The sequence below is a fragment of the Labrus bergylta genome, chromosome 19 (genome assembly GCF_963930695.1).
Source record: "Labrus bergylta chromosome 19, fLabBer1.1, whole genome shotgun sequence".
Lineage (NCBI taxonomy): Eukaryota > Metazoa > Chordata > Actinopteri > Labriformes > Labridae > Labrus > Labrus bergylta.
The window spans coordinates 7422628-7440248 of NC_089213.1; the positions used below are offsets into that span (position 1 = coordinate 7422628).

The 17621-nt window shown below is 42.3% G+C and overlaps 1 protein-coding gene across 1 annotated transcript in view; it reads left to right on the forward strand.

The window, feature by feature from the left end:
- The window catches only part of thsd7aa (thrombospondin, type I, domain containing 7Aa), a 143730-nt gene that overhangs the window by 108443 nt on the left and 17666 nt on the right, over positions 1-17621 (forward strand). Inside the window, exons 14-24 of the mRNA XM_020638651.2 lie at positions 2336-2514; positions 2685-2690; positions 3132-3265; positions 6192-6345; positions 7463-7604; positions 7704-7819; positions 7905-8022; positions 14026-14171; positions 14549-14723; positions 17187-17360; positions 17463-17558. Coding sequence (XP_020494307.2) covers positions 2336-2514; positions 2685-2690; positions 3132-3265; positions 6192-6345; positions 7463-7604; positions 7704-7819; positions 7905-8022; positions 14026-14171; positions 14549-14723; positions 17187-17360; positions 17463-17558 — 1440 coding nt within the window. The remainder of the gene's footprint in view (positions 1-2335; positions 2515-2684; positions 2691-3131; positions 3266-6191; positions 6346-7462; positions 7605-7703; positions 7820-7904; positions 8023-14025; positions 14172-14548; positions 14724-17186; positions 17361-17462; positions 17559-17621) is intronic.

Genomic DNA, 17621 nt, shown 5'->3' on the forward strand with positions numbered 1-17621 from the left:
AGTCTTGTCGAAGTACATAGCGACAGCAAATAACTCTTACATTGATGTCATTTGACCCAGTGTCCGAAATCAGCGTGTTAGATTATCAAAGCTCCAGTGTAAATTCAACAATAAATCACAGTTACTATGGGATGTATTATCCGCCAGGCCGCTTTGTGGTGCGCTGTATTAACATTCAACAGTCAATTCCAGCAGAGGGAGAAAAGGGAATTAAGAATCACAGTGCTGTCGTACTCTGCTTGTCAGCTCTGGGAAAATACAAGAACACATCAAAGCACCCGGGGGGGAATGAGCGTGTCTGTGTTTGCTCATTGAGAAACCCTTCTCAATGTGACTCAGAGCTGTCCTCTCAGTATGCGGCTGCTTGATTGTAACTGGCTGTAACTGGAAAGAAAGATACTGGACTCAGTGTTAGTACTGTTATTTGCATTCTTTCTGGTTAAGATGTCTTTGATTGACTTTTTGCTGCCAGAGTATTGAGGGGTTATATGGTAATTGGCGGGTCTTTCCCTGTGATATTCATGTTTTTGCTACAGCTGGATATGAGTGATGCTGGGTTTGTGTATGGCAGGGGTCAAATAGAGGACTGAATTGAGTAAGAGCAAGGATGCTTTTATTCCAGAGGAAAGTTTGAGACAAGTTTGGTGGTGCTTGGAGTTCTGGTTTTTGATAAGAAAGTCAGACTATTGAATTAAGAATTCCTACAACCCATCATGGCCTCACATACAGTTAGATCATTCTGCCATCAAGACAAAAATCTTATCCCTGTTGCTCCAGCACTGCAATCAAAGCCACTGTGAAGAACTTTCATTTTCTGTTCATCTTTCAACCCCTGAGGACAAACGCCCTTGTTCGATCTCATTGTTGATTTTGTCTTTTACACAGTAAAGGAGTGTTCGCTGACATAAAAAAATCTCCCCGCTCTGTTTTAAATACCAAACTCATCAATCCTTTCTGTGGATAGTGTAAACAAAGATTGTATCAGGAGCTTGCCATTGATCGCTTGTCTGACATCTACCCAGTGGCAGCGCCAATATTAGAGATGTCAAATGTGTTCCTGATGTTCTTTTTAGCTTTGTAGGTCATGTTGAGACATCAGTATGAATGTCAGTCTGTTTTGTTACCAGCTCCTGTTTCCTCACATGAGTTTTAATTATCACTTTACCTTCTAGTGTGTTTCTTTTTTGGTGTTTCCTCTTAGAGTCAGTCAAGTATTCTTCCTTCAACCATTACCTATATTCCTTTTAAAAACTTTTGCCGGACAGTTGCACCATTTTAGTTTTATTAAAGATATAGAAAGCTGAGTAAATCATTACACTAAGAAGTTTCCCTTCTTGTCAAGCTGTTACTTGTGGTGGACTATCTCAGAACCTCTTAAAATTTGTAATAGTGTTTTTAAACCGGCATGTCTTTTTAATTATATGTTTGGGCTTCTTCAAAGAAACCAATGCTGCCCGACTGTTGCATGGAAGTTAGCCCACTTAGCAAACAATCTGACTTGGTGAAAACTGACCATGTGCTGAAAGTAAACACTTATGATAAGAGTTTTCCTGACAGCCTCAGCCTTTCCTGACAGCCTCTTCGGCTTCTATGCAATCTATTCCTCTGTTATGTTCCAGCAAGCAAAATTAACTTGGTAAGTGTTTTGAATAAGATCGATATCTTGTCTCAACAAACTTCAGTGGACTTTGCTTGCTGCACTCACAGCTGTTTTTACTCATTACAAGCAATTCCAGCCTTACTTGTTATTTCAGTATTATAAAATAAAAAGTTTATGTGGACCTGCTACATTTGAGTTTTTGTAATCTAGTCTTTATTTATGGTACTTAAATACACATTAAAGAGTTAAAAACAGTCATGAGAGTCGGTCGTCTCTCAACCGGAAGGTCAGGGGTCCAATACCCAGCTCCTGCAACCACATGTCCGATATGTCCTTGGGCAAGACACTTAAACCCCAAGTACCTGCTGCTTCGTTGGAGGCGTATGAATGTGTATGAATGGGATTGGTCAAAACTGATGGACTTTTTGGATAGCAGACTCTACCATCAGTGTGTGAATGTGTAGATGTGACCTGCGGTATAAAAGTGCTTTGATGAGGCAGAAGACTAGAAATGTCTATATGCTCAAGTCCTTTTATTATTTGCCAATTTATACCAGATGGAATAAGGGAGGATTGAAAAGAACATCCTTAAAATAAATCAAAGCCATTCCATTTCAGGGATGCTTCATTGAAAATGTCTTTACCATGTGTGTCTGACTCTTTCAGTCTTGTCTTGTCTGCAGAGGATGATGCCGATGTACTGAATCATATATTCTTTCATCTGATTGGTTACAGGATACATTGAGGAGGCTTGCATCATCCCGTGCCCTTCTGACTGCAAACTGAGTGAGTGGTCCAACTGGTCACGCTGCAGCAAGTCCTGCGGCAGCGGGGTGAAAGTACGCTCCAAGTGGCTCAGGGAAAAACCTTACAACGGAGGGAGACCGTGTCCCAAACTGGACCACGTCAACCAGGTGAGAGGATTCACTTCACACGGTTCAGTTCTTGATTTACAGGCTAGGATGTGATTCTGAATTCTGAACATTTTTATGATTATTTCAAGTGCTTGTTCTAGAGTACATTAACCTGAATGCCTTTTTCTTTTGCTCCTTTCTCCACTTTGATGAATGGCTTCCTCTCACAGGCTCAAGTAAGTGTGCTGTTTTATAAACTTGACCTTGTCCTGTAGTAATTATGTTATAATACTTATACGTACTGTAAAATTTTTTTTTTTTACTGTCAGCAATTAAGAAACAAAAACAGTCTTATATAGGTTAGATTTCAATGAAGCTTTTATTAAAAATTTAAGGTTATAAGTTGTTTTTTTTTATAAGGGAGACCTTTTATTAAGCTTTGAAATGTCGCTCTTTAAAAGCCACTTGACTCCATTGACAAAAAGATCGTTTTACCTTTGTAGAACATTTAAGTCAACTGAAGCCTTAATTGTTTATTTTTGTGTCTGATTTTGGTCTGAAAAATACAATTCTTAAACAACAAGGTCTTTAAATAAGGACTCTTTGATTGGTGTCCAGTTGTGCTATACAACAGATAACATAATGGCTGATTACTCACGTTGGTGTTTGTATGTCAGGTGTACGAGGTGGTGCCATGCCTCAGTGACTGTGGGCAGTACGTCTGGGTGGCCGAGCCTTGGAGTGTGTGGAAGGTCAGCAATGTGGACCTGAAGGATAACTGCGGTGAGGGTGTTCAGACCAGGAAAGTCAGGTAAGATCTGCATACGTGTCCCAACATAGGTCTCATGGACTTTTACCATCCTCTGTCTGTTACGGACGGTTGGAAAAACAAGGGAGGTGGACCCAAGTGCAGAAACCAAAAATATTTAATTAAACAAAAAGGCCAAAGGCAACAAAACTTAATTTCAAAAGTTCAACAAAAAACACAGGGATAAACAACCCGGAGCCACAGAGGAGCACGAGCAAAACTGACATTCCAACAACATACAAACACCACTGGCAACTTACAACATACAATGAACTGACCCAGAAGGGAAGAAACACAGAGAATAAGGGTGCGTTCGAATTGTCCCTCCTACCTCCTTTCACTATCCACTTTACCTTAACCCCGGAAGCATTTAAGTGGCGGCCATGATAAGAGCCGTTCGAATTCTCTAAAAGTTAAGGAAAGGTGGGTCAATGCTTCCTTTATAACCTCCTTTAGCATAGGATACACTGGACCATCCTTTACGAAAGGAGATGAGATATGACGCCCCACAATTCCTTGCGGCCGCAACATTTAAAGCGAGTCGCGCATCCGACCGTTCACGGAAATTACATTTGTATGCTTAAAACATTATGTGTAGGCTATATCTTATATAAATGTAACCAATTAATTTCATCCAATCATATTTATGTTGATGTTGATTTCTGATTGGACAGCAAGCTGATGGTTTCACTTTTGTTACTTGTAGCCTGGTAGTCTATATTTATTTTATTTCAATCCCAACCTTGTGGTAATTAGGATTATTTCACCGGTAAGAAGCACAGGGGAAAGTTTTTTTAGATGCGTTTTCTGTAGTCCATTTTCTAAACATTGTAGTTTCAACACGGCAGACTCACGTCATTAACCTCCGCCGGCCCGTCACATTTAATGACGTCGCCTAGTGGAAAATGTGGTCGGATTGCCAGAGCAACAAGATCGCCTTTCCCTAAGTCCTTTATGAATTCTCCTAACATCTTCCCTTGACCTCATGACGTTTTCGCGGGGTTAAGGTAAAGTGGATAGTGAAAGGAGATAGGAGGGACAATTCGAACGCACCCTAAATAGACACAGGGGTAATCAAACACAGGTGAGACTAATGGAAGGAATGGACACAACACTGAGGACAACTACAAAATAAAATACATGAAACACTGAAGACACACAGAACTCAAGAATGAAACAAAACACACTAGAACATAAAGAAACACTAGAATATGAAGTTACAAAAATAACACATGAAACACTAACCTAGAAAACACACAAGGGAAACAACACCATCAGACAAGAATGAGAAAACCTAAACTCTGAAAATAAGAAACCAAATCATGACACTGTCACTGTTCAGCATTTATCCCAAAGAGCCCCATGTGGTTACAAAAGTTCTTGAGCTGTCATGTTTTATCAAAGACAAGATGACTTGTGTGAACCTTGGATACAGAAGTATCCTGGCATGCACTTAACTTTTGTGTAAAAGAAGTGCTAGAAGCCATTGTGACGTCACCTATTGGTTTGTGAAGCCCAGCCTTGTGTTTTTGTCTGGGTGACATTGGAGCTGGAGAGAAGTGAGTAAGTTTTTAAAGGAAAGATATCAGCTAATCTTACCATAAACTCATTTTGAAAAAGTTTATAGAGGCATTATATCAAAAGAAACCTGGCTCATTTTCTTGTAGAGTCACACACTTTCAAAGGCGTCCATTTCACCTTGACTTCACTTTTTGGACCGTGATGCTACCGCTGTTTCTGGTACTGTCTTTGACTTTGAATCAAACATTAATATTGACTGAGGACAGCCAAACTCAAATCTGACTTTAACTGAAGTTAGTTAGAGTTATTCAGTGGAGAATTGGTCCATTTTAAATGGTAGATTTATCAAATTAGTGCTTACTTAAAAATGTCCTCTGATGTTTTCATAAACATAAACATCAGAGGAGAGACTGGCGGTCGAGCAGTCCATGATTATAGCAATCTGAATCTCTGCAGCACTTTGGTACTTTACTTGTGTCTCTGATGTCTCCGAAGCTGTTTGAATATGAGATATTATTCTTTTTGAAAGATCGTTCTCTGTTTGTTGAGGTCGCTTTAGAGACATAACATAATAAAGACCAAGCAGTAACGTCTGGTGTTGAAAAATGAAGCCAATACAAAAGTGCAACAAAGTGCAGTTCAGCCTGTAAGGTCACCGCCTGTCAAAGCTGAATTTCCTCCTGAAGGTGCAGCACTGTTTTATCTCGGCTCTATAGGACGCAATGAAGGAGTCCCATTAAAGAGCATTTAGTGGGATTCAAACTTGCCTTATGTCAGATGTTTCTCTTAGCAGGATTAGTTTGTGCACTTCACCTCTCTGAATAGGCTCAAGTAAAATGTAAGCAATATAGACAAAAGTATGTGGACATTACAATCCAACCCTGCTTGGAAAATGAGGCCATTGTGGAAGTGCAAAAAAGTTGAGTTCTGCAAAAGCCCCGGGATTCCCATTAGCACCCATATCAAAATGTTGATTTTAACAGAAGAAATAAAAAAAATTGGTCTGAATAGAGATTTTTTTTTTTAAACTCATCCATTTTGATTTTATAAAGGATAACAGTTTATGCATAATTAGGGACATCACATAACTGATCTGACTGCTAGCAGGCCGTTATAGCTGTTTGTCAGGAGGCTTAAGAACCGCCTCAGCTTCACTTCTTGGCTTGTTGTTAGGTTGACCAAAAGTTAACTTGAGACAACTTAGCAAAGCGATGGCCATCGATGAGCTTCAAAACTACCCTTCAGAAACCAATGTGTGACATCCATGTTTTATAAACTCTATTGTAGAGGCTTAGCTTTGTTGGGTACATCCACCCTTTGATTCTGAAGATACAGATTTTTATTTTTAAACTTAAAACGGTGATGTAATACATTTTAGACTAATCTCCCTGAATCCCTTTGTGTTCAGATGTATGCTAAACACGATAGACGGGCCCTCGGAGCAGGTGGAGGACTACCTGTGTGACCCGGAGGAGATGCCTCTAGGGGCCAGAAACAGCCGGCTGCCCTGCCCTGAGGACTGTGTGTTATCAGACTGGGAAGCCTGGAGCCCCTGCCCGCTGGTAAAAATCACATACTATCATCTCAATCACTGTGCTTCTCTCAAACAGAGTCTTGTTAGTCCACAGAAGAAGTAACTATTCTACAAACAGTCACAAAAAAAGTATGCAAACTTTCATATCTTACTAAGTGGGTTTGGTGTTTTCTTGTCAAAAAGTAGCATTACGCTTAGTAGGACCCATTTACTTCACAAATCTAATATCAAGATAACAAAGTACATTTTGATTGCTGCACTTGTAACTCAGGCTTTTTTTGCCCGTTATTCTTTAAATAAGATGTTTTTCTGGATGACTATGGCTTATATTAAGTAAAATAAGATGCTTTTGAGCACATTAAATTAGACAAATACACTAGTACACACAGTAAGATAAGTTTGAGTGCATTCTGCATAAACACCAAAACACCCATAGACAAGGAAAAATGTTTGTCATACCAGTTTTAAAATGGTAACCGTCTTCTGCTTTCCAGATGATATGCTCCCTAGAAAAGCATGGACGGACCATTTAAAGTAATACCTGCTCACTTTCATGGCACTAGAAAACACAAATTATTTATACGCTGAAAGTATTGATCCATATCTTGATTATGCAGAGGTTTGGTCTAGAGCATGAGTGGATTGTTGGTGGAGTTTTGTATATCAAAATAACAAATCTTCATCATCTGAGGTGGTTTCCAGAAGCAACACCTGTTAGACGCGTTGGTTTGTTTGGAAAGTGCTTCAAAAACGTTATCGTCTATCCTGCGGAGGTTGAGTTTGAATCTATTCTTGGTAATGCATGCTTTGAGTTCATGCTCAAACATTACAACCAAAGCATCAAAGTTGATGCATCAACTTTTCCGATATCAGCTCTCCACTTCATCAAACATCCCTCTCCCTCAGGCTTTACTTACATGCTCTTGTGCTCACCAGTGTTGTTGTTGCTGTGCAGCACTTTCCCCTTTGCATGAGTATGAGTATGCAAACAACAGAAACATGTCACTATTAAGTATGTTGCAGTGAAATGCCATGGAAGGTGTTAAGCTTTACAAGACAACAAAAGCAATGCTATTTGCTAGTCATGTGTGCGAATGCATCGGAGAAAGAGTGAATCCGTCCCGATCATTCCCTCTGTTTCTCAGCCCTGCAGTGAAAACAGTACCCGGGAGAGGAGTGCTTACCCGCTCCGGCAGCCTGGAGAGGAGAAGGAGTGTCCTCCAACAAAAGAGACGGAGTCCTGCAAGCTCAACAGCAACTGTTTCCACTACTCCTACAACATCACCGGTGAGACTAACCAATGCTTCAATCTTTCAGATTAAAACATTAAGTGGTGCTGATTGGTTGGATTCCAGTCGTTTTTGCTGATGAATTGTCTCCCTTCAGACTGGAGCACCTGCCAGCTCAGTGAAAGAGCAGTGTGTGGAGTTGGCATCAAAACCCGGATGCTGGACTGTGTGCGCAGTGACAGAAAATCTGTCGACCTCAAGTTCTGCAAAGAGGTGAGTTGTGTTCCATTTTCCTGTAAAAACCACTGTTATTCTTTTCTGTTTCTTTGAGTGCATTAAGCCCGGTTTTCTCTCACAGCTGGGCCTGGAGAGAAAGTGGCAGATGAACGCTTCCTGTGTAGTGGAGTGCCCTGTCAACTGCCAGCTGTCCGATTGGTCATCGTGGTCTGAGTGCACTCACACCTGTGGACTGGCAGGTGTGTATATGTGCTGTTTTATCCATTAAGGGTGGAGAGGCGGGGTTACACCCTGGACTTTTCACCAGTCAATCACAGGGCTGACATATAGAGACAGACAACCATCTACACTCGCATTCACACCTACGAACCATTTAGAGTCACCAGTTAACCTAACGAGCATGTCTTAGGACTGTGGGAGGAAGCTGGAGTACCCGGAGAGAACGCACACATGCACGAGGATAACATGCTCCTGTTATCCTCGTGCTCGAGGCTCCTGTCAGATGGGGATTTGAAAAAGGAACCTTCTCGCTGTGAGACAGCAGCACTAACTACTACACCACTATGCAGCCCCATCCAAGATATCCTACCTTTCAAAATGATCACCATGACAACCGCATTTTGCATACAAATTTACACCTACTGTACTAGGAGCTAGGTGTGAGATTTAAGTTGTAACTTCTGCCTACATTGGAACTATCCCAGCTGGTGCAACACCTCACATGTTAGTAGTGTTTAAACCCGATTCTAAAGCAGGAAATATAATTAAAGTTCAAAGTAGGTTATGTTTGAACTTACACAAAGCTGGTGCAACAGGCCACAGGTGATTCAAACAAGATACTCACACAAATAAGACAGAATAGCCGTGTCCCATATCATGATGAGCCATGAGACATTTCGAAGGTGTAAGCATGGATCATTCCCTCACACTTGCAGATAATCTTTGCCGGACATCAGTCCAAGCCAGATCTTTACAGCTGATTGTTGGGAGGGGTGAAACGGGTAAAAAGCTCCTGTCGTCTGAGCCCCGGCCTGTCTGCAGGATTCATTAAATGAGAGGGATCAAGCTTCTGGCTGTTTGGGTTTCAGGATTAAACACTTTGGTTGAGGAATGAATCCAACCACAAGGTCTATTTCCAGAGCTGGAGCGTTCAATCCTGTCACTTGACCTCCTTCAGCAGATGGACTTCATTCAGCTGCTGTGGAAAAAGCAGATGTTCAAAATAACATTGACTTGTGTGCACTTCCAAGACCTTTTTCCCATATTGGCTAAAAAGCAGGAAAAGAGGTTCAGAAGTCAACGTCTGTCCTCACTTGGCTTTCATATTCTTCCATGACCTTTATGAACGCTCACAATAACTACAAAAGGAGAGGTACAATTTAACTGATGACGTCTTTGAGATCTCTTTTAATCTGTTGGTTTTTAGCTTCTAAAGGCTGAATCCTTTAACACAATATAAGCAATACGATTTTATTTAAGGCAAAACGCTGTTAAAGGAGCCAAATGTAACCCCAACCCATTCCTCCCTAGAGTAGATGTGCACATGGGTTGCCATGTTGTGATCACTGAAGCTTTAAGAAGAAGAATCAGTTCTATCTGTTCGATCGCTCATGATCGCAACACGTGTTGATTTGCTGTTTGCCTGGCAAACCGAGCGGCGAGTGGGGGTGCCCTAAGACCGCCTACCTCAATATTCAGTGATGAAAAACATATAGAAAGACATAAATTAAAATCTAAATGTCATGTATAATGTTATTAGCTCTTCCCTCCAAGTTTCCATGACGCCTCTCGGCGGTCATGACCCCCACTTTGAAAAACAAGGGTGTTGTTTGTTAAAGCAAATGTATTTACAAGATAATTATGTGCATACTTAAATTCTTTGATTTAGCCATCAATACAGTCGAGGGTTAAGGCTGCATGTGAGCAGCAACAGAACATTTAAAGAGCATCATTTTGAGTTATAAGTCAGATTTCAGTTAAAGTTTTATTTGAACTGAAATTACAAAAGCAAATATTTACAATTAAGTAAAAAAAAAAAGGTTTAAGTAGGGAGTCCTACACTCTCTATTTTTGACCTTCAAGTCCAAACTGGTCACGAGACGGAAAGCTATGAAATCATTCAATAAAAGATATATATTAGAAAGAAAAAAAAAGATTTGAAGAAAGATTCAAATCAAAGTCAGAATTCAGAAATGTTTCCCATGAAGCCCCCCTGTAATCCTCGTCCATACAGCATTATTATTAGATTACATTTCAATGAACTCCCCCACATGGCAGCCTCTTCACTCAGCTTTGATAACATAAGACTTCCATAGCTTTAGGTAAACCATCACTGCTGTGGGCCCGCCGTGCTCGGCTCTCTGTTGTGTGCTGAAGAAAGTCGGCCTCTTCTTTACGGTAATGGAGGAAACCAGAAACGCTTTATGATGTGAGAAACGACGTTGTTATAGCCCTAAACTGACTGAGAGGGGGATAATAATGTCCTCACATGTAATTCCATAGGATCAGGCCATTGATTGGCGGTCCATTACGAGTGTGTGCTCTGGGGCTGGGGGAGCACTCTGCTCTCTGCGAGTCCTTGGGAACAGCAGCAGCCAGAGGCAACAAGAGCAAATAGTAGATATGAAACCAATACAGGCTTTAGCTATTGTGGTAACCTTAATCTATCCCCAGGCGGGGAGGTTTTCTCTCCTCGTGCACAGAAAACAGCAGGTAGGCCACAGGAAGAGAGGGCCTCCTCGCTTCCCTTCCTGTGTTTCATTTGATCTCAGGCTGGCTGCGAGCGCAAACTTCCCTAGAGAAGCTAATTTCTATTCGTCAGCCAGGAATGGCAATGAGCTGGGTTGTTATTTCAAGCAAATGAACATACCTGGAAGCGGCAAGGTGCTGCTATCAATCAGGTGCTGTATTTTCCTGGATGAGTCCAGGCTACGTGCATAGATAATCATGCCGTTGTGTGTTCTCCAGCCAAACCGTGATAGGGGACAGCTGGCAGAGGCCTGCACACAGGCCCAGCAGATCTCAGTGCCACCCAAACACTGCCACAGCCTCCTGCAGAGACACCATTGAGCACCATTAACTTACATCTTCTGCGGTGGAAAAAAAAGCAGCACTTATGAAGGAAAGGGAGGCGGTGAACTTTGATTAGAAATATACAGCCCAGATTTTTTAAAGCGCCTTGTTGTTTAATCCCTCGAGGGGAAACACACACAGGCTGAAATACACACACATGCACAAACAGGATCCTGTAGACATGCACTAATGGAGAGATGCCAGAGCAAGGGAGCTGCCCACAGAGAGCGCTCCTGAGCTGGTGTGGGTTTAGGGTGTTACTCAAGGGAACCTCTGTAGTGCTCAGGAAGTGGCCTGGCACCTCTCCTGCTACCAGACCAATTTCCAGACTTGGTCCACACTGGGACTTAAACCGGCAACCCTCTGGTTCCCAACCCGAGTCCCTACAGACTGAGTTACTGCCATCCCACAGAAGGTTGAGAGATGCTTGTTGCGTTGCATTCAGCGGTTTTCTGAAGGCCACAACCTCCCTGAAGTACCCGATACGTTTAGACCACACAGGTCCATTGATTCTACCTTTACAAGATAATAACCCCACTGATGGCCGGCAACACGTCCTTCTCATATTCTCTGGTTATAACTAGTACATCAACCAGGGGTCTAAAACACTCTCAACATGAGTACGGTTTGAAAGAAGATTTTGATATGGTCAGAAAACACAAACACACAAACAAGCTGACAAAGAGGGGCATTAGTAGTCCAGCAACTTCAAATCCCTGTTGAAGACAGGAAAGAGCTGTTACACTCTTTAGAGCCACCAGACGCCACTGACATGAACTGTAAATTGTATCTTGCACATCACTGAAATTGCTAATCTGCTCCTTCCCTGGAAGGTTGAACTTTTGAGTTTTTATTGTTGTGCATGTTGATGATGAAACGTTGTCTTGTCTTGTCTTGAGTCTCGTGGCTTTGTATCAAGCAAAGAAAAAAAAAACACAAATAACTTTAACACAAATGTTTAACCCTGTGTGGATTATGTCTGTAATGTTGTCAGACACTTTGAATAAAAACCTGAGTGTAGCATCCCTCCAAAAGATTGCTGGACTCTTAAAATGATGAGCCTGTAGAAGGTAAAAATACAAATTTTAATTGGACATTTGAGGGACTTTCAGATAGATATCCCCCCCTACCCTCCCCCCCCCCCCCAGAATCAAACTGCAGACATTGCATCCTGTGTAAATGCTGCAAAAACTGATGACACAAGCGAAACGTGTTGTTTGTTTATGTAAGTAATTCCGCCCCTCTTGTGTGCAGTGAATCTTCTCATTAGCTGTCAAGATTATGTTTCCTTCCATCACCTGCACAAAGCTATAAGTACTGACAGTGCTGTGCACAGGGTGTCCATGTTTGTAGGATTTAACTTTGAATAACAAGTTGAGGCTGGAGGTGGCAAAAATTGGACATTTGACGTACTTTCAGATACATTTACCCCCCCTAAGAGTCAAACGTCAGACATTACATCGCATGTAAAAGTTGCAGGATGAAGGAATCCCACATCTTTTTGTCGAAATTAGTTTTGTAGACAGCAACACGTTTAAAAATGCCTCCGTTCCCCCGTTAGTGTTTCCCCCCTTTGGGACTCCGGCACTAATGTGACAGGATCACTTTGGGATTGTGTTTGTTGGGAATACAACAAGTTGATGTTGAATCACTCGCATGTTGCTCTTACAGATTGACACTGCTCGTGTGCGCTGCTCTTCCAAAGGGCCCATTGTTTGATAGTCACAGAGGATTTTGGCAGCTCCCTCTGTGTTTCATGCACATTTGTGGTTTGTTTGCTGGCAGCTGGTGAGACCTGCTGCTGGGGAATCATCACCCGGGGACTTGTTCCTGATAGTGTTCAACATTAAGTGCAGTTCTGCAGGGCTTGGCAGTAACAACAATGGAGATTACACCAATTACTCCTCCATTAATTTGAAGAATGGTTGTTAGTGATCTCTCTGCAAAGACTGCAGCTCTGAGAAGAATAGAATACCTTTATTCTGAAACATGATGAAATGCTTCACAGAATTTTGATAGAAATAAAAGTTCTGGGAAGCCTAATTTTCCTTTTTGCATCACTCTGGCTGAGTGTAGTATTTGTATTAGGTGCTACAGTGTGTAAACACGACATGCATTTCCTCGGCGCCTAATTGTGAGTTTTCTCACATCTGTACCCTGGGGGCTCTCGGTGAAAATGCAGAATGAGTTTGGTAAAGGGCGCTCCGACAGTACTCTCCTCCTCAATCGTACCCTCCAACCAAAACACTGTCACGTGTTCGATTTAACACAACAAAGGAATATAAATATTCAAAATGGCTGCAGGGCATTTGATGACGCCCCAATATTGCACCATGCAGAGAGAGAATAAAATGGGTTGAATTATTACATTGAGACGAGGGGAAAGGAAAACTGCGGCACACTTTCTTTTTTTTAAAACAAACAGGAAATGTTAGCAAGCATGGGATGCTAACCTGCTAGCGAGCATGTAGGCTTCATTGGCTGCAATGTATAAACATCCTCGAGAGACGTAGCAAAGCTTGGGGCGCTGGTGTCACAGTGGTTAGTGCGCACGCCCCATCTGTAGAGGCTATAGTCCTCCAAGCGGTTGGCCCGGGTTCAAATCCGATCTGTAGCTCCTCTCCCGCATGTCATTCCCCACTCACTCTTTCTCCCTGATTTCCAGCTCTATCCACGGTCCTATCTCTCCAATAAGGGCATAAAAAAGCCCAAAATGAATCTTCCAGCATTCCCCGCGAGCCTCGACTTCATCTTTTGTTATTGTAGTATTGATTGAGAGCCCCCCTTGTGGCGTAATCTACGTACTGTATCTTTAAGAGCTGTTGAATTTTTCATTTCGTTGGATTTACCAAATGAACCAGCGTCATTTTATTCTCCTCAAGGCATTTTGCTTGGACTTAATAGGCACCTGCCTTCATTTATTCATGCACGTCAACACTTGAGTTCTTATTTACAGGATCTTCTGTGGGGTGAAACACTCAGCGGTGACCTTGACAGAAAATATCATATTCCAAACCACTTTACACATCCACACCCGTCCAGCTGCTCTGACCCAACTTCCTGATCTTAACAAGGCTTCAGCAATGCGCCGGTCAAGTTTCTGCATTCCAGTCAATGTCCTCATGAATAAATGATCATTTCTCTTCTCCTTCTTATCGTCTGTTCTGCAGGCAAGCTGTGGAGGAGGCGGACAGTGATGCAGGCTCCCCAGGGCGACGGCAGGCCGTGTCCGTCCCAGATGGAGCAGTGGAAGCCGTGCCTGGTGAAGCCCTGCTTCAGCTGGAAATACAGCGCCTGGTCAGAGTGCAAGTCTGAGGTCAGTCAGCCTCCATCCGGCTGCCTGTCAGCACACTGCATCACAATCAGCCAGGATTGTCTGAGCAGCTTTATGGCACGATCAGCACAGTAGACAATGTTGTTCCTCACATGATACATTTTCAGATTTTTCTTTCCTTGCAAGTTATTTAGAAGATGAAGTGCTTGGCTCTTTTAGAGCTAAGAACAACAAACCCAGAGGGAGATTAACTTCACTCTTTAATTAGAAAGTCATTAACCTACAATATATTTAGTGAGGATACATCTGATATGTGCTCTATTAACATTTAAAATGTTGCATATTACTCATTTAACAAAAGGGAATTCACATTAATTTTACCACGTGCATAAACATGAATATGTTATTTGTCCCACCAGGGGGCGAGGTGTGGAGATGGCCTGCGCTTCAGGAACGTGTCCTGCTTTGTGTCGGACGGTTCAGGTCAGCAGGACAGCAGCCTGGTGGACGACGAGCTGTGCGGGGATCTGGTGCCTTCAGTGGATGGAGATCCACAGATCATCCTGCAGGAGTCCTGTACCGTCCCCTGTCCAGGTAAGAAGACCGTGTGAGCTCCAACAGAGGTCGAGACTGGTCTCGAAGCGTTACCTGGCTATTAAACATGCAACATGAACAGTTATATGATTTGTTTTATCAAGGTTGTTTGGGTTGACCCTCTCATTGTGGAGAAAGAGCTGAAAATAAATATACTCTGTTCGCTTGCACAAGATTTTGACATTTTTTGTCTACACCTCAGAATAGGGTTGTTAAAATCTCCGATACTCTTTGACACCAAATGTTCTGTGAGCTGTAAGAGAGGGAAAGAGCATTGTCTTAGTTGTACAAATCCATAAGCATCGTTTTGATATAGAAACGTTGCCAATGTATTTGTGCCATTTAGACAGTGTGCAGAGGTTTCCATGATTTTTGGGTAATTAAAAACAAGAAATTAGCCAATTTTTGTGAGCTGATGGTTTGTATTTTTGTTACCATGGTATCAAGCAGGTATCGAATCCCTTACATGTTGTTTCATTTTATGAGATATCTTACCCCGTCTGACAAGGACAGAGGTGCAAATGTGAGCAACTAAGTCAGGAAGATTTCCAGGCCGTCTGCCTGAAAATGTCTTGAGATGTTCAGAGTGCATGTTTGAAAACAGCTTCAGTCAAAGTCAGCGGGGAAGCAGGACTCACCCAGATGAGTGGAGGAGGGAGGGGCGGGGGCAGCCTTGCTGTCTGGTTCAGCGAGCTGTTTTTTCCTCCGGAGGTTCAAACTAATAAGACAACATTACATGACAGTGTTCAGTCAGTCTCTTACTACCTCAACAAATACTGCACAGGTTTTCTACAATAACAACAACAAAGAGCTGACAGGTGAGGCACTTGTTGTTGAGTACGTTTGATTGTAGGACTTTGAAGAGCTTCACAAAGGGCCACACAATGCAGCGCTGATGTGCACATGTGGGAGGCTGCAAAGAGCTTTTACAGAGCTCATAATGGATGTTTTTGTAGCTCAGTGGAAAAGCTTTCAGTTGCTACCAAGCTGCTGAAAAAGGAAACACTTCTGTCTGTAATAACAGCAGCTGCTGATTTATAGAAACATGTGTGTTAATGTGTGTACTTAAACCGACTACTCCAGGTTTGGATTGCGTGTGGGTGCAATCAGCCCATAATTAACTTTAATAGGCTTCAAGAGGAGCACAAGGTTAAAGAGGACTCAGGTGTCCATTCAGACTTCTTTTAAAACTGGCTTCTGTGAATGCATATTTTACAGAAGGATGTGATTATACACATCATGCTTAATTACCACATCTTCTATTAATTAACGATTCAGAAATGTGCTCACATCGCCGGCCTCAAACAGAGCAGGGTGACCTATTTCACAGAGTCCTCTCTTTGCTTCTGGGCAGAACATTTTGAGGAAAAAAGGATGGGGATTTTGGTGGGAAAGTTTGTGAAAGCTTGTGTTTTTTATGTATATATAATAAATGGGACACAGTGTGTTATTGACCTGTGTCTGGGAGCACAACAACCCCACTAACAGTGAGACAGAATGACAGATAATTGTATATAATTACATCAGAATCAAACATGTCAAATCCTTCTATGATAGCTTAGAAAAAGTTGTGTTTTAAAAATTCAATATCAACATGTTCCTTTCTGTTTCCAAGTTTTCTGGGTACTCAGCGAGGAGATACCGTCTCTCCATCTATTGCTAATCCATATATTTGTCCCCATAGTTTCAACAGCGGCAAAGAAAACGTGCAGCAACTTGAGAAACGATGCAGTTCTATAAATATTTGCAGAATAAAAGAAAAAAAATGCAATGACTGAAACTGCTGCAAAAAACCCGAACATCTACATTAACAGCCAATGAGCTGCAAATATATCAACGATGGAAAGTCAAAAGACACTAGTGTGGGCGGCTGTGGCTCAGTGGTAGAGGCCCTCGTCTCGTAACCGGAAAGTGGGGGTTCGATCAGTTCTGAGTATTTTACCTGCTGTTTTAATTCATCCCTGCTTTTATTTTGAATGTTTGCGCTGTCGCTGGGAGCTCTTGATTTGCTGTTTGATTTCAACCGTGCTTTTATTTTGAAATACAGTAAGGCCCTTCCGGTAGATGGAAGGTTAGGACATGAAGTTAAGGACAGAAACAGGAAGCGGTTAGGGATCCCAAACTGGCGTCAAACAGCTCAAAGGAACGATGACAAAGGTCAATGTGTGATGTCATTAGGTCAATGTGTGATGTCATAAGGTGGATATTACTTTGGACTCGTCAGCTGAGCTGTCTGAGAGTTTGTTGAAGTGAAATGAGACATTCAAAGATGCAGCAGTGTCCTTCTTTTAGATCACTGAGACTACAGGGAGACACTGAGGAGCAGACCGTAACTGATAGCGATTCACAAGTTAATGCTGACAGTCCTGATTTGATTGAATGCATTTGAACTGTTAGTTTCTTCAAATGCTGCACAGTGATTACTTTTGTCCTTTATAGCTGAACTTCCTGTTTGTTCTGCAGGAGAGTGCTACCTCACAGAGTGGAACGCTTGGAGTCCCTGTCAGCTGAGCTGCGTGAGCGGAGACGACCTGGGTTTTGGTTCAGTCCAAGTCCGATCCCGAGCGGTCTTGGCCCAGGACCCGGAGAACCTGCTGCAGTGTCCAGAACAGGAGCTGGAGGCTCGGCCGTGCACAGGTCAGTTTGACAGAGTAAAAACTCTTCAACATAAAGAATTATTTTATTTACAATTCAAGCCACATTACAGTTACTAAAGCTGTGACCTCGCTCTTCTTGCAGACGGTCAGTGTTTTGAGTACAAGTGGAGGACTGGACCATGGAGGGGCTCCTCTCGACTGGTCTGGTGTCAGCGATCAGATGGACTCAATATCACAGGTATGAATGATCTGAAATGTGACCACTACACAAAGTAGACTGCTCTGTGATGTTGAGCAGTCT